This window comes from Stigmatopora nigra, chromosome 4 (genome assembly GCF_051989575.1).
Source record: "Stigmatopora nigra isolate UIUO_SnigA chromosome 4, RoL_Snig_1.1, whole genome shotgun sequence".
In the NCBI taxonomy this organism is placed as follows: Eukaryota; Metazoa; Chordata; class Actinopteri; order Syngnathiformes; family Syngnathidae; genus Stigmatopora; species Stigmatopora nigra.
The window spans coordinates 9990002-10014598 of record NC_135511.1 but is presented as its reverse complement, the minus strand read 5'-3'; the positions used below and the strand labels follow the sequence as shown (position 1 = coordinate 10014598).

At 38.1% G+C, this 24597-nt stretch overlaps 1 protein-coding gene across 6 annotated transcripts; it reads left to right on the top strand.

Annotated features, from left to right (window-relative positions):
* Positions 1–4161: 4161 nt before the first annotated feature.
* LOC144195695 (E3 ubiquitin-protein ligase Trim36-like) lies at positions 4162–24439 on the top strand. Of its 6 annotated transcripts, XM_077715507.1 has the most exons (15): positions 4162–4375; positions 7466–7700; positions 9790–9855; positions 11592–11660; positions 13184–13533; positions 13988–14134; positions 14862–14957; positions 15498–15635; positions 15941–16056; positions 16335–16456; positions 18137–18254; positions 18339–18535; positions 20354–20537; positions 21075–21188; positions 21906–24439. In XM_077715507.1, exons 1-15 carry the CDS (start codon positions 4313–4315, stop codon positions 22249–22251), a joined length of 2361 nt encoding a protein of 786 aa, XP_077571633.1. In that variant the 5' UTR covers positions 4162–4312; the 3' UTR covers positions 22252–24439. The 6 variants fall into 6 exon arrangements, with proteins under 6 accessions (XP_077571633.1, XP_077571628.1, XP_077571629.1 ...); XM_077715502.1 differs by lacking the exon at positions 9790–9855; XM_077715503.1 differs by lacking the exon at positions 11592–11660.
* Positions 24440–24597: the final 158 nt, after the last annotated feature.

Here is a 24597-nt window from a genome sequence, read left to right as displayed (position 1 = left end):
GTCGGATAGTGTTGGATTTTTTTTTAAAGTCCTCAAGGACTCATGAATCATGTGCTGACCTTGCCTTCTAGGCAAACCCCCTCAAAAAAAGAAAAAAATGCTTCCTTGATAACCATCTTTGACCTTAACCACCAATTGGAAGTTGCCTATGTTTGTTAAACTGTTATGGTTTATAAAAAGATTGTTTTCATCATGAAAAACTAATTAAAAATACTCATTTCGTGCCAAATTATCATTCATGAAACCATAATACAATCCAATGTGTGTCATATCTGAACTGGTAACAGCCTTCAGCAGGACATTTGTGCTTGTTAATGTGGGAAAATGAAGTGGTAATATACCAGCTTGTTTAACACAGGCATTTCTCAGAATACATTCATAGTAGATTAGCTATTTCAGTTCGTAGTGAAGTAGTGTGCTTCTTTCATCCTTTTTTTCTATTATTTTTTTTAAATTGCTGGCAACATGTCATTTTCATTAACTTTCCAATGTCTGCAAGTGAACAAAAGCCGACGCAGCATACAAATGACAAAGTCCACATCCTATCAATACAGCAATACTGGCCTGTTTTGCCAGACTGTGGCTTACTAAACTTTAACTTGCTGAATCCCTATGAATGAAACCATTGGGTAATCTAACAGCGTCTTCTAGAGCAGGCAGTTTGGTGGAGATGGAAACACAGAGTGGATCAAGATGAATAAATAATTGGTTCCATCCATTATTCACGGAAACTGGCGGGCAGTCGCCTCTCTGTTCAACCAATATCAAATTTTAGCATTATGACTTGGGTAATAATAACAATATCCTTTAAATAGAGTTGCAACAACATTACTGCATCAAAGCTGTAAAACAAGTGTGAATTTAAGTAAATGAAGATGGCATATTCCACAGCAATACAACATCCAGATGCTGAGATTCTACCACTAGAAAATAAAAAACTAAACAGTCATACCAATAATGGGTTACCATTAGTGAGAGTTAGCATTTTTTTTTAAACTCTGAATCAAGGTAAAAACTCCTTTCTTGCATAATGGGCTTGTGTTGGAGTCACCTTGATCCTGCAGAATTGCTTTGTCATACCGACCTTAGTCACCATTTATCCATCTTTCCTATCCTATGACATCAGTACCAGCCTGAACTGTGATATAAAAATACTTGCCTGCATGGGAAAATTGCTTCCAATGTGGCAAACTTCTATTTTGTCATTGAAAAGTCAGTCCTTCACCCGGTTTCCCCCCACATTCCAAAGACAAGCATGGCAGGCTGATTGGACACTAAATAGCCCCTGGGTATGAGTGAGGATAAATGGTTGTTTGTTTTCTTGTGCCCTACGATTGATTAGCTGGCCGTCGGCTGGGTTAGGCTTCAGCACCCCACGTGAATCTAGTGAGGATAAAGCAGTTCAGGAAATGAGATGAGACAATGGCAACCATGACCATGATTCATTCATCATTTTCCATACCAAACAATTACAAAAATAATGGCAGTAGTAATAAGGTAACCTTAATAGATGTTTTCAGTTCTGGTGCTACTCTTTATTGTTTGCGTTGGTGTTTTTGGGAAACAGTGACACTAAAAAGTTGAACAAATGCTGTTTTTACAGGCTCTTTTAAAGGGGCTTGCTACTTTTTTTGTTATTGTTCTCAGTTTTTGCCTTAGACCTCATGCCTTTTATGCTCTTTTTACAGTGTGTTATTTCATGATTTCTTTAGCTTAAATATCTCAACAGTTCACATTTTTTGGAGTGTAGAATCTGTATGATTTAGATTTTAAACTAGGTACTGCTTCTTCTTCAGAGAGGTAAAAAAATCAGTTCTAAAGCTTGGGTGTCCAAATCAATCCTCAAAAGCTGCAGTGGGTGCAGTGCTGCATTTTCACCAACCTGGTGTCTTAAACGTATTGTTAGTTCATTGCAGTCAGGTGCTCTTCATTTAAATTATCCATGCTGGATCAGTTGGAACAAAAACCTGACCCACTGCAGATCTCAAGGATTGAGGAGAAAAAAACACATTCAACAATTACATCATTCTAATGACTCTCTGCAAGATTCCCAAGGATAAACATAGAGGAGTCTCCCTTTCCTTTGATATACTAACAAACATAATACGTTTACCCTGCAATGCAGCGTTTGTTCCAGTAATCAAGTCACTAATGCATTTCTCTAAGGGGGAAAAAAATTTCCCGAGTCAGTTCCCTTAATGCTTACCAATTTCTGCCACTTAACTGCAGACGGACACTCCGCTGCCATTAAAGGACTCTTTGCCATACAGCTATCAATATACATAATGTAATAATGTAACATGAAATTCCATTTATTTTTATGATTTGTAAAGACGTGTAGATAAACACTGTAAATATGCAAAAGGATGGAAAATGCAAATGTTTGTGTGGTATGTCCAACTTTGAAAATTGAGCAGCCCCAAGCTCGGCAACCAATACTGTACTTGTATCTATGCTAAATAAAAGAAAATGAATCCGTTGCCTGTCTCTTGTCTCTACTACCTTTGCAGTTTTGCTGTCGTATCACCTGCTTCTTGATCCAAAGAAGTATAGATTGACCGATACTGAATTCGGAAGCAAAATAATGTGTGCCTCTTATGTGCTTCACAAAGGGAATTGAGTGCGAACCCAGTTAGGAATTGTCAAGAGACCATCTTTACACCGCATGTCACAGCTGTATTTGGGCGTGGTGCTATTCTCCTTTTTTTAACCTATACAACAGCTAGAACTACTAGATAAAAATGAAAGGACAATCTTTTTATTTTAACACAAACCCACCAAGATGTTTATCAATTGGAGTCATTGTTGATGTAGGCCCTGCTGGAGACTTTTTCTTTTCCTTGCAATCTTTCTTCTCACATGACCTTTTGAAACAGTTTTACCAGATATTTAACTTGTGCCTCCATTATCAAAGTAACACCTGAATTAATGAACTTTTATGATTTTTGAGGGCAGCCATGTTCTTATTTGCATGGTTATACATTAATCAGACATGGGTTTCTATTTGATTGCAAAAGAGCTAATAAATGATCACTATAAAAATGTGTGGTGAGCAACAACACTATTTAACTTTTGAGCCTTGTCACAGACTGCTGCATGTGGAATGTGTCCACAACATGAAGCCAAGGAGGACATCTGGGGCGTTGGATAAGTAGCATTTCCAAAATACCCCAAAAATGAGATCACAAACCAATTTATGGAGCTCACTCACTGCTGGACTCTGAAAACAAACACTGGTTTATATTCTCTTACAATCAATATAATAGAGTGTCATGGATATGTAGATGGTTCGATGGTACATTGATCAATGGGTAGATAGTTACAGTAAATAGAATAATATATCTGAGGACTCTGTTGGATGCCAGGCAGATATGAACTATAGATTGACTCATTACATTGATGACATAATGACATAAGTGCCTCAAAAATAGTCAAACAGTTTACGCCAATATTCCAGATGTACAAATACAAGGAAATGAAGGATTTCATCATTTGATGTACATAATATCAATAAAAGGTTCATAAAATAAACATTCTTATTAATTATGGATCATAAAATACCACAATGGACATACTGGAGTATTAAACAGCTGAATCACATCAAGCAGAAATGGGAAATTATTCAATATGCAAATTTTCATTAAGAATTAATGTTGTCACTTCCAAAACATTGATAGGATTTTTTTTATTATAATAAAACTAATTTAATATTTTTGGAACATGTTGCTAATGTTAATGATTGTTTCCCTGAACAATAATGTCAATCAGTGTGTCCATTAAATATTTTGTCTTTATAGTGTATCCAATTAAATATCGGTTAAACATAATTAGTAAATCATAAGTGGAACTGGTTGTTGCATATAGTTAGTGATTCAATTTTCTGAAAATAAACAACTAAATGTAATAGCATCAACCAAGAGAATCACCATCCTCTTTGTTCTTTCACATTAATCTTCTAAAACCTGCAGATAATAAATTTATATCTATGAATAGATCCATTCATTGAAATGTGAAAGGGGCTCTGATAAAGGAGACATCTCCACTTGGGTGCAGCATCTATGCAGGATTTAGTGTGAAATATGCTCTACACAAAAAATGACTGCGAATAGTATATTTTTTTAAAAAAAGCCCAATTTTCCCCTATGTTCTGCGCATGCTCTGTTACACACAAATAAGGAGGGAGTGATTCATGTTGATCTAAAGCACAGCTGTTGTGCATGTGCGTGCGTGTGTAATATTTCATATAGCATCCTCGCTTGCATCATCCTTTTCATCATTTTTCATCATTTATCTTCCACATCAATTCGCAGCCATGTCGGACTCTGAGGACATGACGGAGTTCGCCAGCATTGTGGAGCGCATCGAGCGGGGCGAGGTGAGTCGCACTAACGGTGATGGGAGCGCTGGCAGCCGGCTGTCAAGTCGTCAGGCTCCCGAGCGTCTTCAAGCATGACCGGCGCGGTTTGGCTCACATCCAGATGATTTATGATCATTTTAGTAGGACCGATGATGTACAATAGACTTCCACTTTGACGATATGAGATGTATAGTTGCATTTTTCCCCATTGATTATGAAGGATGGCTGGTTTATGTCAGACTCATAATGATTAGTCTAGATGTGAATGGACGATAAAATCAGCAAATATTCTGTCAAAATGATAATTAGATAAGATTAGATTACATAGGACCAAGATGATCAGAATACAGACACAGGAAAAGACATTTTAGACATAGATAAATAGGTAATACATAAGTTAATAAATAAATTAATAAAGAAAGAAAATAATTGATTTATTAATGTTGTTTATATTAATAAATATTAATACAAAGTAATTGATTGATTAAATAAAATAACCACTCATTTAGCTCAGGTTTAGCTTGATTTAAGGTGGATTTAAGGTACTGCATCATAGTCGGAGATGTTCTCATTTTTTAAAACTGTTTATGAAAAAATCTAACACTGTCTAGCACTAATTCCAATGTGCTGGAGGTAGGAAGCACACTGGAGTTGATTGTGTATAGTAGTAGTGTATATAGTGTGTGGCACATATGGGAGCAGCTGTGCAGTGTGTCAGGGACACTTGGTTACTGAGAGGTGTTTATGATTGTGGTTAATAAGGAAGAGTGATGACGCTGCACACTCATATTGCTCTTGTTCTCATCTTGTGATTGTCATTATTTGAGTGAAACCACTATCAAAAATAAATGAATAAAAGACGTGACATCCAGTGACACTGAAAAATGAGCATCTACAGCCAATTTAAGAGATTGTTGTAAATGGCCGATAATGAGTTTGGCCTTCCCACTTCAAGTACATTTTGTATCATTTACAATGAGTGAGTGCACATAAGAAATTGCTAAAAGTGCAGTACTGCACTTACTTAATCACACAACTCACAAAATTCAGGTTTTATTGTGCTCCTGTCAAAACAGTTTTGCACTCCAACGTTTACACTGTTATACTATTATTTCACCTTTCTCCACAGTGATTTACATATTTTACTTCACAGGTTAGAGGAGAGTCATATGCACCCAATCTAAAGAGCCAAATATGGCCCACGAGCCATATGTTCCCTACCCCCTGACCTCGACATTAGCTCTTGTGTCTATTACATTGAGTTCACTCAAAGACGTTAACTCGCAGTGTCTATAAACTTGTTTTACTACTATTCAACGTATGGACTCACTAGACCCCATTATACACACAAAAGCGTGTTCGTTTGAATATATAAAGAAATATAAATACGGCGGAATGAGCGATGTGATAGATTAATGCACTAGCTCTTTTCTTTTACGAGATGCTCTTGAAAGCAACGGTGGTTCCCATGGAGATGTCCCCTCTCTCCCCCCTCCCTTTCCTCGCGTGGTGCCTTCACGGCCACAGTAAACTCGGGTATACTATTTCTTCTGCTCATTCAGCCGCGTCATCGAATGTTCACACGGCTTTTTTGTACTCTCCTGCTGCCTTTCACACTCACACGCCGTTTGTATCAGGGATCAGGAGAAAGTTGTTCTATTTAGTTATTTTAATTCAACTTGATCAGTGAAATTCAGACCCTTCGCCATGACTGTGGAGATGCGGCGCAGTAGCACTCACGCGGTAAGTAACTCGGGGAAAAGTTTGTTACATTTGTTGAAAATCGGACTTTTCACTACGCTGAAGCGCTGCTTTCAATGGCATAATAAGATCATGCGAATTGAAGGCGTTTATTTGTTTGAAATCATTTAGATCTTAATTAAGATTATCTTCAAGAGTCGCCTTTTCTTTTTGAGATTAAAATAGCCCTCTACCTCGTAAACGTGAGCTATCCTTTAGCCGCTGGATTTAATCCTTCCTTATATAATGTGTGAGAACCACGCAAATGACTAGAAAACATCACAATGGCCAACCAGTGTGCTTAATGCTTTCCAATAAGGTCACACCTGTGATAGCATATAAAATATTTTCTTTTAAACTGTGTTTGCTTGTAAATCTGATTATTCAATAAACATCATTGTGCCTGCAAACTGGCCCAAAGTATGTCGTTAAAATTTAGACAAACTTTACTCTGCGGATGAGAAGGTTAATCAGTGCAAAGCCTGTGGTATTTGTTACAATAAGTTACATCAAAATTGGACTACAGAACAGTTTTTTTCTTTGAGTATGTATTTTAATTGAAGGTTTCCCGTTTTTTTTGCTTACTATTGGAATTTGTGTCTTTGATGAGTGAAACCAGGCACTTTGATGATCAAAGGATCATGTGTAACTGTCAAACAACAAAAAGACTGTAAAATGTGTCAGTTGGTTCATTGTTTGGTGATTGTTTTACTGTTTTATTGTGGATCATGTGCTCTGCCGTACAGTGGTTTGCACATGCGCCTCAGAGATCTGTGATCAATAGTTCAATCCTGTGGCTTCCTGGGTGCAGTGTAATTGGCTGGCAACCAGTTCCAGCTGCATCATGCATGCCTCATACCCATGGTTAACTGGGATAAGCTCCAGCACCCCCAAGACACCTAGGTTAAGCAATACTGTAGATCAGGGGTATTGAACGTATTGCTCTAGAGCCATATCTGGCTCCTATGATGGTGCATATGACTCTTCGCAAACATGCAAGCCAAAATGTACATTTTTCTCAATACACTCCCTTGTTCATGCATACTGTTGCATGGACTCTTTGTACTTTAAGTGTTGAAATGACAAAAAAAGCACATTTTCATGTATTTTGACTTTGAAAATCTTAGTTTGGCTTTCTCAAAGAAACTTTCTTGCAGCGTTGGTTGTGTATTTATGCGCTTTGTGGGTATAAACTATAATGTACATAATACAACTGGCTAAAATGTCTGTATGCTGGAAAGATAGCCATAATGTTTCTACTATATGGTGGACTTCAGGAAAATTTCTCTAGTATATAAGGGCAGTGTGGTCAACATTCCATCCTCTGTTTGGTAAAAAAAAAATGGCTAACTGCTTTGCTCCCTGCAGGTTCCCATCAAGAACATTGAGCGTGAGCTGATCTGCCCCATCTGCAAAGAACTCTTCACACATCCACTCATCCTGCCGTGTCAGCATAGCGTGTGTCACAAATGTGTCCGAGAGCTTCTCATGCTAAACTATGACGATTCCTTGGACGGTAACTCCGAATGTTCGTTGCCGGGCAGTCCCAGATCCCGTGTGCCGTCGCCTTCCATGGAGAAGTTAGACAAGCTGGTGCGATCAGGTTAGTGCTATACCAGATTTTTGGTAATGGATAAGAAAATAGATGAAGACACAGTAGTACCCTTGAATTTACAAAGAAATTCGAATGATTTTTTCCCTATTATTAGAAAAATATGAATTCAGTCAGACTGAAAATATACAGTCAAACACAATACTTGCACTTAAATCTAACAAATGTTAAAATGTAAAACTTGGTAAGTTGAATTTAGAAGAGATCAAAATGACTCAACAGTTTTTAGCTTTTTTTCCCGTTTTTTTAAGCACTTATCGTCAAAGACCATGTATTTAGAAAGAAATCATCTAAATTTCTTTAATGTACTCTAATAAAAAGTAAAATGAGGTCATGTAAAAAGTTATTCAAAGTAGCATGATGAAAGTTTTATGAAGTAACTTGGAAAGCACTTAGTAGAATGATGCAACTTGAGAAACTTTAAAGACACCTACAATATCTGCAGTAAACCTGAATTAAAATAGGTAACGTAGAGGAACTTAAATAAATGCTCCTTAATGGAAATGTAAAGCTTTTAAGATCGCATAAGGCCAAGCAATTTAAAATCTTTAAAAACTGTGCAAAATTTAATATAGAGCAAGGTAATCCAAATGTTACAGAAGGCTGAGGGTACAAACCCTGACTGAGCGTCTGCCTATCTCACGCTATTTCCTCTTTTACTTTGTTATTTCCCTTGAGCAGTTTGCCTTTTGTTACGAGTGTCACAAAACAATAAACAAAACAAAACATGAATGCTTTAATTTGAGGTAAACGTGTGGTAGTTGATGTTTGAGTGACTTTGGAGGACATGTTTTTCTCGAAAATGTGGGTCAATTTCCGAAGTGTTAGACTTGAGAGGTTCCACCATCCAAGAAGCAAGACAAAGGGCCCAGCTCAAAGTGGGCCAAGCTTTAGTTTGTTGTGCATCCCTCCTCCCTCTTGTCCTATATTAATGAATACAAATGATTTAAGGATAGTGTGGCACAGATGCCTTTCTTCTGAAAATCCTGCCTATTTTCCTACATTGGAGTCACTTTTATAAGTCATGTCTACTGAGTTTTGGTCAGCTCAAGTTCAAGTTTGTTGCAAGTAGTTTACACAATCAAACTTTTTTTTTACTTTACCTATTAAGTGGAAAATATAACATGATATTTTCCCCCAAATTTACAAGGTTAGGGAATAAAACACTTGCCCATGTTTGCTTATCCGTGTATTTCTGCTCCAGTCTTCACTTGACTGGAGCCCCTCAGTCAATAACACTGAGCCCAAACTGCAAGTGGTTGCTATGGCAATGAAAGGTCCTCTTCTGGACGGTGTTAAAAAAATAAACCAAACTTTATTTTTTTTTTATAAATCTTGGGCACAGTCTTCAACTCAAACTGAATAAGTTTACTATATCCAAAATGTGGACACAGGAAACCCAAACCTCCACCTTTGAATAAGCAAATCTCTCCTCAGGCTGAAACATTCGGACAACTCCCATATATATGTATGTAAACTATGAACAAATGCATTCATTTTCAGCATTAGAAAGCTGTATGCATTCTATTAAGGATTATAAATTGCAGCATTCTTTAAGTTTTATAAGATGATTACAAAAACTCCTAGTTCATCTTGTTTACAATTTACAAGCTTGGACAGAATATGTTGGCCAGCACCTCTCCAATGGTCGGTTGCCATAGTGACGCAGACTGTCCCGTTAGGAATGAATGAGGGATTAGTTCAAGGTGAAGAATAGAAGAAGACTTGCCGGCTGTTTATTAATAATCAGTGGACAACTGGGACAGGCATCGCTGTGCCAAAACAAATGCCTCCCCTCTCTCACCACAATTTCATTCTTATTAGAATAAGAACATTTGGAAAAAAAGTAAGCCCTGCAAATACTCTCCAGGCACACAGACTGCCCAGGAAATGTCGGGAATTCTCTTTATACTCCTTATTCAGAAATGTTTTTGTGTTCCACTCTCACCTACATTACACTCTCTGATGTTTATTTCTTTACCGCCTGCTTGTCACTGACTGTTTTCATGATTAATTAAGTCACACGCATTCATGTTGGTTTCATATTTTATTGTCATCTCTTTTTGTTGATTACTTGCAGCCTCAGTGCGAAGGTCGCTCGGAAGTCGAGGTAGAAGCGGCCTCCGGCTGTTGAGTAGCTGTAGTAGTGAGTACAGTGTCGCCAGCGGACCCTCTTTGTGAAACCCTAGCTTGAGTGCTATTTCTCCGCTACTGCCCACCCTTTTTTAAGCCTACCAAACACAACAGCAAACACAGTAGATGGGACTTTAATACATTTTTATGTGATGTCAAGTTATTGTATTATTGAGTGCATTATCTTACACTGAAGTAGTGCCTACGTTTTGGGCAATAGAATATTATACTCTCCAATTTACTCCCCAAAAAGTATTTTTTTTTTCCTCCCTCGTGTCCAGATTCTTACTACTTGGGTTGCGTTTCCATCTTAATTTTTAAATTAAGGAACAACTATACCATTTTGTGTTATAATCTGGGTTGTTTTTGCTGCGAAATTTCCATGCATGTTTCTTATTTGACAAAAAAAAGAAACAGACAAATCTGTAAATTCTCTTGCTCAAGAAATATGGCTGCTTAATAACCCTGGGGAAAATGCCAACCTCGTAAACTTGAAAAGTCGTTAGTCACGGTTGCTAATATTTCACTGTACTTGTATAGGTGGCCGTGCTGCGTGCCACAATTGCTGACAACTGCCTAGCAAGTACAACTTAGAAGCCATTACTAAGTTTCTCTGTCCCCTTGGAGATCAAGTAGTAGTTTGAGATCTGGGTAAAACTTGTAAAAATCAGTTTCTGCTTTCAATGCCAACATCTTCTATCCTGTCATTTACTTAAAATGACCAATCAAAATCCTTCCTTAAAAACAATAGTACTTTGAACAAAGGAACCTAAACTCCAACACAAAGATGCTGTTTGGGCTTGCCCAGGTTATTTCTTTTGGAGACTGGGGTGCCTTCAGGGTCTTTGGTTCGCTCCATTTAGCATCAACCCAAAGCCAGACCCTCACCCGACCACACCCACTTAACGCAGGGCCTAGTAGAAGCCCCCAGCCCTCCCCAAGATAGGTTCCTGACAGCATTGTTAGGTGTCGTCTCGGTTTAATGATATACAAATGAGAGGTCATTGTGAACTCAATTCAAATTATCCACAGCCCTAAATCATCCAAAACGGTCTCAAATGTCTTCACAAAACTGCATGGCAAAGAGGAATATTTTATTCCCAGTTGGAATTGAACCAGGCAATTCTTTTTCATTTGACTTCAGTAGTACTGAAAGTAAAATACTCTAGCGTTAAGCAATTGGACACAAAAGTCAAAGTTTACATGGAGGTTGCATTGTGTTGTATGCTCATCTTGAAAATTGACTCCAAACAAAATATAATGGGGCCTTGTCAGTGTCCAATTTTATGTCTGGGGAACATGATGTCACCTAGGAAAAGTCGAACTACACCCATGCTTAAACAGATGTTAGTATGAAAATTGAGTAAGAACTTTCCAAAATTACTCCATGCCTTTCTATATTGAGAATAGTCATGTCTGAAAAAGTTTTTTTTTTGTAAATCTGACTAACATGTCATTGGAAAATCATTGGATTCGTCCCTCGCACTCCCGCTGCGGGGCCAGATTAGTTGACGTATAGAAGCTCATGCTCATCGTCATATTGAGTTTGTCATGATTAGCGCTTGCATAGTAGTCCAGAGGTCTCAAACAATCATGCTTTATGGCCTTTCTCACCTATCACCAAATATCTGCACACCGAATATACATACTGTAGTTCACACATTTGTTGCTCTTCCCCACTGCGTTACCCCACTCCCCCCTTCCCTAGTGTCTTTTCCTCACCTGAGGAGTGTTTGATTGAATTTTCAGGTCCTCGGAAAAGAAGTGGAATTACTGAGATAAATCCAGCACTCCTCACTTCTCCTGTGCCCCAAAAACGTGAAGCAATATTTTTGTCAATGTTTTTATTTTTTAAATTTGTGTTTGCAGAATTGTCACCAGTTTGCTGGCGTTTTGTGTGTTCATAGTGTGTCATTTTTTTTGCCTCCGCCCTCACTGCTTTAGTGTCTGTGCTGTGTATGCACCTCACTTGTTCAGATGCTGCTACATCTGTAACAAGTAAAGTATTGTGGGGTGGGGGGCGGGGTCATTTGAGTATGGACTTGTTGCGTATGTGGAAATGCAGTAAGTGTTGATGTGTCAAATGGACGGATTATTCGAAACAGTGGGGGACAATCCTTTCATTATGATGGTTGTCCTTTTATGAAGTTCTCCTATAGCAAATACAGGAAATTCTCATTCATTTTTTTAACTGTACAGTGAACATTCAAGTGACTTATTTTTACAGAACCCAAAGTTTTGAAATTACTGGGATCCATTTGAAGATACTTGACAATAGAGCTTAAGTATTTGCAAAATTGGACTAAAATACGAAACATCACTTGCCATTTATCATCACATGAAACTGGAGTTGAAAATGTCTTCGGCAAGGGATTTTATTTGTCACCCAATACAAACTGTATTGACTTTACAGTTGATTTTTTTTATAAGTTACAACCTTGATTGTCCCATAAGTGAAAGTTAAATGTACTGTTGGTGCACTGTTAATTGAGTGGAAGCAATTTACTCCAAATGTAAACACTTTTAGCGGATTTCAAAATTGTTCTCCAGTCCAGCTCACTCTCAGCACTTGCTGTAATACCACTGTTGTCAATGTTGAATGAATCGCAAGGGTTACTTTACCTGGTCGCATTTGGTTGTTCTCCCAGACAAACCAACGTGGTCCAAAGGTGGTTACTCCTTCCGGATCCATGACTGACAGCTGCTTGATTTGATGCATTGTGTTGTGCTTCAATATTAGATGCATCCATATCCATCGGGAGAAGTAGTCGATAGTTACTGGGGATATCTAAAGTACAAAGTTAAAGAGACTATATGCTGAGGCCCTATTTGTGATCGATATTGTAGTGTTTTCTTATGATTGTATTTTGAAATGCTGACTACAAACATAAAATTAAAGGCTATTTTATATTGCACTCCCTCATTTACAAAGCTCATTTTATTTTTGCGAATTTATTCATAATTATTTAATAATTTCAAAGGATTTTTTGGGGGGCGTAAAATAAAATGAACAATTAAAATCTAATGTAAATAAATCAATTAATCCTATTACAACAGTATTATATTTAGATTTTTCAAATGCCTTCAAAAATCCTTAAAGACAACCACCATAGTATTGTAACATTGACCACTGTGTAAGGGTGGGCTTTATGACTCAGTTTACGTGGTCACTGTGACTTCCAAATATTTCTCTTAGGATATCATTTTTATTTGGCTCTTATTTGAGGGGAAGACAGTATTCACATTTAGGGCCTCAGACAAAATGCTAAACAAACGATTAGGACTTGACGTGTAAAGCTCCTCATGATGTTTACTCATTCAATGTCCTTCCTCTCTCCCAGGATCCATTGCCTCACCGGGCTGGCGCCGAGGATCCGTAACACCTCGGGTCACCACTATCGCTTGTCCGGGATGCCAGCACGACATCGACCTGGGCGAGCGCGGTATCAGCATGCTTTTCCGCAACTTCACTTTGGAGAGCATCGTGGAGCGTTACCGGCAAGCGGCCCGTGCCGCCGTCGCCATCATGTGCAACATCTGCAAACCACCGCAGCAGCAACAAGAAGCCACCAAGAGCTGCATGGACTGCAAGGTCAGCTACTGCAATGAGTGCTTCAAGACCCACCATCCCTGGGGCACACCCAAGGCACAACATGAGTATGTGGGGCCAACCACCAACTTTAGACCAAAGGCAAGTTTTGTCATATATTTTTAATTAAAAAGTTAGTAAGTTGGAAAATATATTTAGTCAAAATGCATGTCCTTTCATTTTCTTGTGATAGTTCTTTAATGCATTAGGTTGCCACAAAATAGTGCCAAAGGGCAAAATTTAAAAGGCGGTATGGTGAAGTGATGTATCCTGAATGAGAGATTAGTTTGTATGTCAAGGAAAAGCTAAGTTATATTTACATGAATGTCAGTTTGTGCCTTTTGTGATTTGTTTGTACACATTTAAATGCTTGTTTACCCTAGACATTCTACTAAAAGCAAACTGGGTGCCTAAAATTGCTTCCCCTTTTGTTTATTAAATGCTGAATTCATTTTCTATTTTAAGAAATCAGGATCAGGAAACTTGTCAGAATATTTTCATGAAGTCATCAACTTCTTCCTGTTTTCACTTCACTTTTGTATATATATTGTCATAGGTGCTGATGTGCCCTGAGCACGAGATGGAAAAGGTTAACATGTACTGCGAGGTGTGCCGGCGGCCTGTGTGCCACCTTTGCAAGTTGGGAGGAACCCACGCTAACCACAGGGTCACTTCCATGAGCAATGCCTACAAGATCCTAAAGGTAATGTGCTCTCATACACAACTCGTGTCAAATAAACAGTCTCTTCCCTTTTCTGTGTGGGTAGCGTCACTTCAAATAATTTGACACAAAGAACCTGGAGGACAGGTTTAATGGTTTAACTTCAGAGGTGGGGGAACATGTATAGTAATACTCAGCTGATAAGCTTTAAACCTATTAAAGACCATTGTAAACATCTGTGAATGCCAAAAAATACCAAGCACATAATGTGTAGAAAGAAAGGGTGGTGTTGCAATGTCTCTCTGCATTTGATACAATGGGCCCTTTTCTTTGAGGCGACTTAAAAATCGAGAATATAGATAGTAGGGGATTGAAACGTGAACCTTGATTCAGCTAATGGACATTGAACAGTACAGTGCTTGAACACACCGTGGGTTTAGGCTTTCTGTGTGGACAGAATCTTTGTGAAATTCTATCAGCTGAGTGCAGGCATGTTAATATTGGATGCAAGCATTTGTTCCCCATCACTGTGGGTCTTTTGTGTTGTCAAACTGTGAATAATGCGTATCAGTTGGCCCTGTTTCAGGTTTCAGTCACTGGGGCAGTAATTCGTCTTGTCCGTGTGTGCCATATAGACACATCTGTCCGTAATATTCAGATATTGCACATTAATAGATGGAGAATTGTTTGTAAGAAAATGCTGTGTCACTGTCTGTGTGCATAAGTCTCCTGAAAATTCACTGAATCGTCTCAATTCATTTTCTCACAGGAGAAGCTGGCTAAGAGTATCCATTACTTAATCAGCAAAGAGGACCAAGTAAAGACTCAAATTACTGGACTGGAACAGCTCGTCAGTCAGACAGAGGTACGTTAATGTGAGCAAAGCGTGTGGGTGGCTTGTTTGAAAACCTGTCAGTTGAGTCTAAACCAGTGTCTCTTGAGATGCTGTATGTATTAAGTGCAATCAGGTTCATTAAGTGAGCCACACAAAGAAGGAAAGTGCACGTTGGGTTCCTCTAATTCACGTCACAGTTTGAGCCTGTTTATCCTGACACCCTGGGTGGAGTTTTTAAAGAGGCACAGCTGTTGTTTAAAGACAACAACCACAACAACAGTTGCAACTTCTGTTCTAACAAATGCTTAGCTACCATTAAAACAATTTACAGTAAATGGATTGTAATTGAGATGAAACTGGGATCTGCATGGATGAATTTTTCAATCAGATTAATTTAACTGTATTTTTGATCATTGGTGGTATATCATTAAAATATACAATATTGTACAATAGAATTGAACAATTTGATGATGTCTGACAGGATATAGTGTGGTTATCTTTGAATGTCATGTAAGCTGGCACAGTCAAAGTGCTGGAGTGAGTTTGTAATATTTCTCCATTGTTTTAAAGGAAAATGGGCAGCTGGCCGAACGCCAGGCCAATGAGCACTTTGACCGCCTATTTGAGATCCTGCAGGAGAAAAAGTCAGAGATGCTTAAATCAATTGAGCAATCTCAAAACAGACGCTTGGGACAACTCAAATCCCAGGTAGGTTTTGGAAAGACTTTCATTATTTTTCTCTCCTAATTTTCCTTCTGATTGTTTTTGAAAAATTTATTGTTTTTTAATTTTTTTAGGATTGTTGAAATTTTTCATTCATCAATTTATAATTTTTTGATTTTAGTTTCATGCATTGGTTTCTAATATGATTTCTAAATAATTATTCTTGACTTAGATTATATGTACTGTACTTTTTCAAAATGTTTTCAAATCTATTTTCTTCAAGTGTCTTTTTACAATCCAATGTCCCTATTCTGATCTCAAATTAAGTCATGTGTTTTTTATATATCCAGATGGAAGAGTATCAGGGTATGTTGGAGAACAGTGGCCTTGTGGGCTATGCTCAGGAGGTACTCAAAGAAACAGACCAGTCCTGCTTTGTACAGACTGCCAAGCAGCTTCACGTCAGGTACAATTCAGACACTCTAAGTGACTTATGTTTTGTGTGTTTGTGTTGCTGAAGAACATAAACATGGCAAGCCATGTGAAGCCATGTTACCAAATGCAGTAAGCAACTTTAAGCTGCCTAATTGATCCCCATTAGCGGCTTTGACTGAGACCGGAACCTTTGCACTTGCGGGATCATGATACTGTCCACTGTTGCCTATTCTTGATCCTCTTTTTTTTGAAAGACAAACTTGAAAATTCCTAAAATGCTCAGCAGTATTCCATGGTGTGTTTTTTTAGAATTCAGAAGGCCACCGAGTCTCTAAGGACTTTCCATCCGTCAGCCGACCCCAGCTTTGATGAGTTTGTGCTGGACACATCGAGAGAGGAGATGCTTCTCAAAGAGCTGTGCTTTGGTGGAGGTAACTTCACACAAGGACACACACAACACCGATTGGCGGAGCAAAGAGCAGGCAGGCGCTTGCCGATAACAAGCGACTAAATAAGACATGGGGATCAATACTGGATCAATTCAGTGGATAATGAGAAAACAAGTGAGAACATGATGTCTTTGGATCATGTCCTCTTTTGTTATCTCATTATCCACTGATTTTTAGCACACTTTAATGGTGCAATGTAAATAAATATACAGCCCTGTAATGGTTTTACCAGATTAATGCAATTATAATCAATGCCTTTATGTTAACTTAATTAATTTGAATGCTTTTATTGTCATTATATGAGATGGAATGAGATCCACATTTGTTTTATTAAACAGGCTTATCATGATTTAAATATTATCTAAAACAAATGAGAGATTATGAATATTTTTAGTGAATTGAATACATTTTATTTAGACATTTCTAAATAAATTATTGATTAATTATGCATTTATTTATTAATTTTTAATGTGCAAGCTGTCTATTTTGAATCAGTTGTCTCTTAGATAAACCTAACACTGTCTAACCCACTTTCCTTTAAAGTTAGGCATAATCTATATAGTACCAGTGAAGCCTTTATAATTTAGTCAAATCATTTCAGGTGAAGTTTTGAAACAAACTAGAAATTTCCAACTCTGAGGCTGCTTGTCATTCTTTTGACATTAAGGGGCAGCTGTCAGCTGTTGACCTGCCCCTACTCAATAGTAGAATGGCAACATGCCAAACCGACCTCAACTGCATTTGCTATTTCAGCAATGTTAAAACCATCTGCATTATTCCTTCAATGTCAACGTCAACTTCTTCAAGCTTACTTTACACTTGAGTGTTTATCCTTTAAAGCTACTAAACACATTGTAATCAATCTGTAAATTGAGTTTGCTAATAATCTAGGCTCATTCTACTTTTAGGCTTCATTAAACCATACTTTATGGAGCTCTCTATTTGGACTATGAACACCCAATTTAACAAGAATATGTCTTCTTTCCTGTCTGTTACGGGAACAAAGGCCGATGAAAAGGAACGAAATTGGACCCCCCTGGAGTGAAACTTGGCTATCTTCCACTCAGTCTGCTTGCAGCCTTTTCTTCTCTAGTTCTTAAACGTCTAATGGCCCACTGGCCCCGTTTCGTTACAGACTGGAAGCGAATGTGGGGGAAAAATTTAAAAGGATTGTTGATCTTTGGATTTTCGCCATGAAAGTAGTTGTAGTATTGTAGTAGGTGGCAGTTTTACAAGCTGTTCCTCTTGTGCACATACATTTGAAGCAGTTCACGCTATAGGGCAAGGTACAATACCAAGCAGGATTAAAGCTTTTATAGATCCGTCTTAGAGAATCAATAAGCTCCAGTGCTTATGACATTTGTCAATCACTCTACAGTTTTTCATCCATGTATTATAACATCTTAAATGTTGCTTGTCACGTGGGAACTCGGCGGGCAGATGCGATGCATACAGAGATGTTAGTATTTAACTATTGAGATAGAAAAAATAAAGTTGATCCTTGCTGAAATTACTAGAATATGGTGAGGTATGTGGATGTTTCTTACTGCAAGATTTAAAAGTACCCACTTAAAAACAGACAAAAAAATCTGCTAAAAATCTGACACTGGAAAGATAATGTGGATTCCTGGTGAATGCAATTCTTTGCTACCCATCTTCCAGTTCCCGACGCCCCGATGATCGACCTGTCCAAGAGTCGAGTCTACAACGAGGCCACCATCTTCTGGAGGCTGTCTGATGACCACCAACCTACAGACCAACACTTACTGGAGTACCGCAGGTGGGCACACATTCCTACTTTCCCAATGCATCCTTACAATAGCCATTAAAGTCCATTCTGTATCTAAACATTTCTTTTTTTCAGATTGGGAGGCCCGAATCAGTCGAAAGAGGATGCTGAGGATGCCATCTGGCAAACGATGGAGCGCTCGCACAGTCCCAGCACTACTATATGTGGACTGGACGCTGACAGCTTGTACACATTTAGGGTCCGCACTTGCAGGAACTCCATCTTCAGCCCTTACAGCCCAGAAGTCACATTCCACACACCCCCTGCACCTGGTAAGGAACATCATAAATATTACTTTGATTATTGTCAGATAGTCGACACACGTGCTTGAGTCATTATACTTGTATAATGACAATAAAAGCATTCAAAAGTTCAAGTACAAGTATGGATATTCGCATGAAACCATCATTAATTACAGGAGTAATAGCTGTGGTATTTTAAGCATATTTTGAAGAAATTCCTGGCCTCGGTAAATACGAGTCATAAACAAATATTCCTCAGCGTAACAATATTCTGGATTTAAGTGACTATGCCAGCCCACTTTGTCATGGTGCTCTTAAAAAGGATTAAAAAGATGGCAGATGCTTTGCTTTTTATTTAAATTCTGAGTCATACAAGGGAGGCAATGAGGCACAATGATGTTTTGGCAGATCACCATGGTGATGTTTTTTTTGTCTTTCATGCAACTGAAAACAGTCTGTGTGGGTTTGGGTATATTTTGGAGAGAGCTATTTGAAGAAATGTGCTCACACAAACTAGCGTGGGATGGTAATAGGCCCTTCTAAATCTTTAATCAATTCCTAAATTGGAAACGGATGAATGCAAATGTCAGTGAAAGGATGATCCAAATCAGAGCCTTGGCAAAATAAAAAAAGCCATTCGAACACATTGGTTTGGCTCCCTGTGTATTGCAAATTGTGAAAGGATTCACTGACCATCAGTAACGAGGAAGAATGTCAAGCAAGGGTGAAGCCTGAGGAAGCACTCAACACCCGTGTGGCTATCTTTAGTGTCGTTGACGCCAAGGCGATATGGCATTCAACTGCCTGGTTTACAACACTGGGTGGGGTAGAAAAATGCTTGCATGGGTGAAAGGGGCTTCTAAGACTTCAGTACCTTTGAAACACAGCAACTTTTTGGACCTATTTGGCATAAAAATGTGAAAAGTGCAGGCTTTCTCAGGTAGTATGAAGCACCTATTGATGCTGTGTCTGAAGGTGAAGAATCTCCTTTGTATGCCAATTCCAAAGGTTCAATGAACATCACTCGGGTGAATTCTCGCCCAGGCATATTTAGATGGTGCCATTTTATCCAGAAGGGTACCACTAGAAAGAGGCCACGCAGTCTACTTCGTGAATCCTAATCATCCTTGATTTCCAATTGCATAGGTTACATCAATGTTGCCTTTTATATGGTTAACCAAGTAGCTCATGCTTTAGTAATACAGTGAACCTCCACTCATTTGCCATTCACTTTTTGCCAAATTAACACAAGCAAATTCCCTTTGAAGTCATACAATTATACACATATTTTTGCTGTAGTACGTGAGCAGACATTGGGAATCATTATGCCCCATGGAGGAGACCCTTCACACAATGGTTGGGTGAAGATGGTGCATTCATATTGTGACGTCATGCTGTTGACCCACTGTCTATTAATAGAAGTTAATTTAATCCAAATGAGAATAGCTGGACATGATGATTTCATTATACTTGAGTAGTAAGCCAGTTGTGTGGGTCAGTTGTGTTGTAGCACCCTCGTGTGTCCATTTCGAACAGATGAACAGAATTAATGGAAAATGTCTAAATGCAGTGCAAAGGAAGATGTGAGCTTAGGAATTTTTGGATGCATTAATATAAACATGTTTTGGTAATAAATATCCATATATTTTCAACATGCCCTCTATATTCAATCTGTAAAATCTGCCTAGTCAATCAAGATTATGCTGCAAAACATAAAAATAGAACATCCATGTTACATTACATAGGGAAACTATTAATATTTTAATTGTCTAAAATCCTGACGATACCAACATTGAAAACAAACAAAAAAAACACTAAGCTATTTTCTGTGACTTCTTTTATATGCAGTGTTTGAATTCCTGTTCAGCGATAAGTGTGGCTTCAGCACGGAGCGTCTGATGCTCAACAAGCGGCGCGATATGGTGGAGAGCGTTGCTGGTGTGGCCTTTCTGCTCGCGGCAGATCGTGTGCAGACCGGCAGCTACATTGGCCTGGACTACATCATAGGTGACCCGGGCATCTCTCAGGGAAGGTATGTTAACAACACACTCACATCTTTTACTCTTTTTATTATTGTGGAAGTGAGGGAATTTATCATAAACCTGCCATTTTTTGGGTACTCAACTGCAAGAGTAGGTGACTAATTTAGAATAGAAAGTTTTGTAAGGAAGAGGTTGTTTGTGTTTTAAATAAAGCTGTACGAGACCTTAGTTTTCCATTTTTTCCTTAACCAAAATACTTTTGGATATTAATTCCATACTATAATGCAATAGAATGCACTTTTGATTACATATATTGTTGTTCTTGTGAGTTAAACACATCTGAAATGTTGTAGCATATCTGGTGGGATATATAGAAATGGTGTTTGATGTTATAGTGAATGGAATTAGATTGACAGATGGATACTTGATTAATCCTGTGCATCAACTCCCTCGTAGCTCCAGCTGTTATTTTGTGAAAAATGTCTTTTTGAAAATGTGTTGTCAACAAATGTAAGACTTTTAAAGTTTCATCAACCCATTAAACTTGTATTCTGTTGATCTTAATCTTGGAGTGTTGTACTTTGCAGACACTACTGGGCCTTAAAGGTGGAGTCACACTCTTATATGGTTAAAGTGGGCGTGGCCTCGGATACAAAGCTTCTGGAATGGTTTCACAACCCAAGAGACACTAGCAGCCCAAGGTAAATTGCAGCCTTGCTGCACATTCTAAATTCTGCAACCTAACTCTAACACGACACATTCTTACCAGTGAATCTTCCAGCTAAGCCTATGATGTAAGAGGCAGCAGCATTAACTTGTAAAGCGCTTACATTCTCAGACAGACGACCTTTCTCGCCTCTCATGGATGATTTATTTATTTGTTTCCCTCTTACAGCCATTGTTCAGCCATATGTCAAAAATTATTTTAGACTGCTTATGAAAAGCAAAATAAAATAAATACCTTGTTTGAATTGCACATATTCCATTCACACAATTCTGTGTATTGGGATTATTGACAGTAGATTTGAAAAATGGCACTGTAAATGCACCTTTTAGCTCTTCCCTCGTATAGAATGTGTTAGTTAGGCTACATCATTTGACACTTAAGATTCTTAAAATTAACAATATGAGAGTACAACAGATGTTTTTCAAAGAAGAGCTGGGAACAGATGAGTTTTTCTGAACACCAATGTGCAAGAATTCAGGGATTACCGTATTCTGTTGGGTAAAAAATGGACGCATAGGATGATTGTATCTTCTGCCATCTAGTGGAAGACAATTTAATCTTCTGCACGTTCTATGGTACGCCCTTGAAATGGCTGGGAAAAGAATTTGCTGTTTATTGACTCACAGAATAACATCATTTGTCAACTGCCCTTCTGTTTCTAAAAGTCTAAACCAAATTTTCTTTAATCCAGGTACGACCACGACAGCGGCCACGACAGCGGCAGCGAAGACGCGTGCTACGACCTTTCCCAGCCCTTTACGCTCCTTACCATAGGCATGGGCAAGCTCTTTATCCCCAAATCGTCACCCTCGTCTTCGGCCGATCCGGGCAACCGGACGCTGCCCATGCCGCAGCGCCTGGGCGTGTGCCTGGATTACGAAGCCGGTCGCGTCTACTTCTATGACGCCGACAACATGCGCTGCCTATACGAGAGGCAAGTGGACTGCTCGGGGACCATGTACCCGGCATTCGGCCTAATGGGTGGAGGCAAAATCCAGCTAGAGGAATTTGTCACTGCCAAGAGGCTTGTCTTCTGAAAGTAACTGTTCGAGATCTCTATTTGCACCTTTTTTAGGAGATATTCCAGCATGATGTGTGGCAGGAAGGTTTCTTAAGTCATTATGACTTGTGAAAGTAGCTTGCATTAGGGTTGTTGGTTCAAATTCCGAGATGGTATGGTATGATATGACATTTTGGCCGGTCTGTTTTAAAAATTATAGACACCTCTAGGTCAGAGGCAGGTTAGTTTCAGATTTTTGATCCAAATTATGATACCTGCGCTTGTTATGATCAACACAAATGAGACAATTGGGCATGAAATGCTTTAAATATGCTTTTAATTCTCCAGTAGCCTCTATGCCTGGTAAAGCAGATTCAAACAGGGTGTTTGTTTCAAATAGTCAAATATGTGCTGCTTCGTGACCCTTAGATATGACATTGGGTTAATAGGTTTTTTTTTTTTTTTTTTAATCCTCAGATGAACTCTCAAAACGATTAAACCTGAGCTGGTACGTTAGGATTAACAGATGACTTTCTGAGAAGTTTAGTCAGTGGGTTTATTTTGACTAGAGGTGGTTTATAGTAGGGTATCCATGTGTTTGTCATTTGTTATCAATACTAACGTGACACTTGTTTTTAGGGTCTTTAGTACAGAGGCAATGGGATGTGGAATATTGAACCAAAGTCTCTTTTTAATTCAAGTCCAATTTTTACATCTATGGTTTTAACATTACATTGTTTGGGTTCAGAGCAGGGGTTTGGTTTAATTAATATTTTATGTACAGTATATGTTTATTAGCTGGAATCCTGTATTTGTGGAATAACATGATTGGCTGTGTAGTTTAGAAGATGAAATCTTTTTCATAGTGGACCTGATGGGAGAAAGCCTAAATTGTGAATCTTTTAGCACTAGCGCCTCGGTGCCTTTCGGTTCATTTTTATTTTACGTAGCAATACTCTGACTCAGTTGCACAATTTTTTTGGAACACTATCTGTATCACGCGCACTGGGGTTTGTTTTGATAACTGTTGTTCACTTGTTTTTTTATCACTGGAAAAACATCACTTTTTTGCACTTTTTTTTGTTAAAGTCATCGTAGTTTTATCACCAATGAGCACGTTTATATCCATCAATTAGTATCTTGACGTTTCTTTGTTTAGTGTCAGAATCTCTTCACACGTCAAGCTTCAATTTACACCTTTCACCTTGAAACAAAAAAAAAATTCTGGTGCACTCTAGCTGCCTTTGAAACACCACTGGGTTAAGTGTCACAACCGTTTACACTATGAGAAAAGGATAGTTTGGTAAATCCGGTTTTAGGTAGCAAGATGGTTGGTTTTCATTTCGAGAAGGACTTAGCGTATTACTGGTGCTTTGCATAAAAATACGACCTACCTCCTTGCTGTCAAGCCTGGAAAAAGTTTTTTTTCGGTTAACTTTAAAGAGCCACAAGTTTGTTCACGTCACTTTCAGTGTGTTCGCCTTCAACATGCCTTCTCTTTTAGTCAACTAATATTCTGTGTTTATAATGTGTACACTGGAAATAGTCACTTACATATCACACTTGAGCAGGGTTGTTTTGTGTCCATTTGTTTTGACTACTGTAAATTCAATCCCTTTATTTTAAAGTTATTGGCAACTTTCTAGACCTTAATAATGATTTTAGTCACGTATAAATACAATCAAATTACTGACATTTAAACATGCGTGATGAAAATGTTTTTTTTTTTTTTTGTTTTTTTTTTTAATTCAATAGAGGTAACAAACTTGATCCACCCAAAAAATACCTCTACGCATTTAAAGACAAACAAGGCAGCTTTCACTGGGGGAATGTAACCAAAAGTGGAATGTCCTTGTTTTATTTTTTATGGATATTGAAATTGAATTTAGCAGAATTGTTAACCAAAATTGCAGGCAAGCTATCACTACAAAACTAGCATGCTGCACTTCTCTATCACACATGTATCCTAACAAAGTGCAATACTATTTAGATTGAAGAATCGCTAGCTTTGCTGACACTAAATGCACTGTTACGAGTTAATGTTGAGGGTTTAGATTAAATGTGTCAATTAGATATGTACTGACTTTTTAAAAACTGTTTCCTCTGAAATTAATGAAGGTGGTGGATATATGGACTGTATGTGTGCCGTTCATGTGAGATTTATTTGCTGGACACTTGTTTGTATGTGTGAAAATGTAATCAAATAAAAGTTTCAGTTTTCTTAAAAAAAACTTGTCTGTGATTTGTCTTCTACAGTTATCATTTTTTTCTTTTTTTGATAGATTAACAAATGTTAATCTGTGTCATTTTTGCCTTTTTATAGGATAATTGTATGAATGTTTATTAAATAAAAGAATTAGGGATGGGCTCCAGGAAAGTGATA

What these genes read in the sequence shown, in the direction of transcription:
- LOC144195695 (XM_077715507.1), top strand. Translation starts at nt 4,313, where the DNA reads ATGTCGGACTCTGAGGACATGACGGAGTTCGCCAGCATTGTGGAGCGC. An exon ending in AGACAAGCTGGTGCGATCAG is followed by an intron (nt 7,701 to 9,789) that starts GTTAGTGCTATA and finishes GATTACTTGCAG; the next exon opens with CCTCAGTGCGAAGGTCGCTC. An exon ending in CCGGGCATCTCTCAGGGAAG is followed by an intron (nt 20,538 to 21,074) that starts GTATGTTAACAA and finishes TGTACTTTGCAG; the next exon opens with ACACTACTGGGCCTTAAAGG.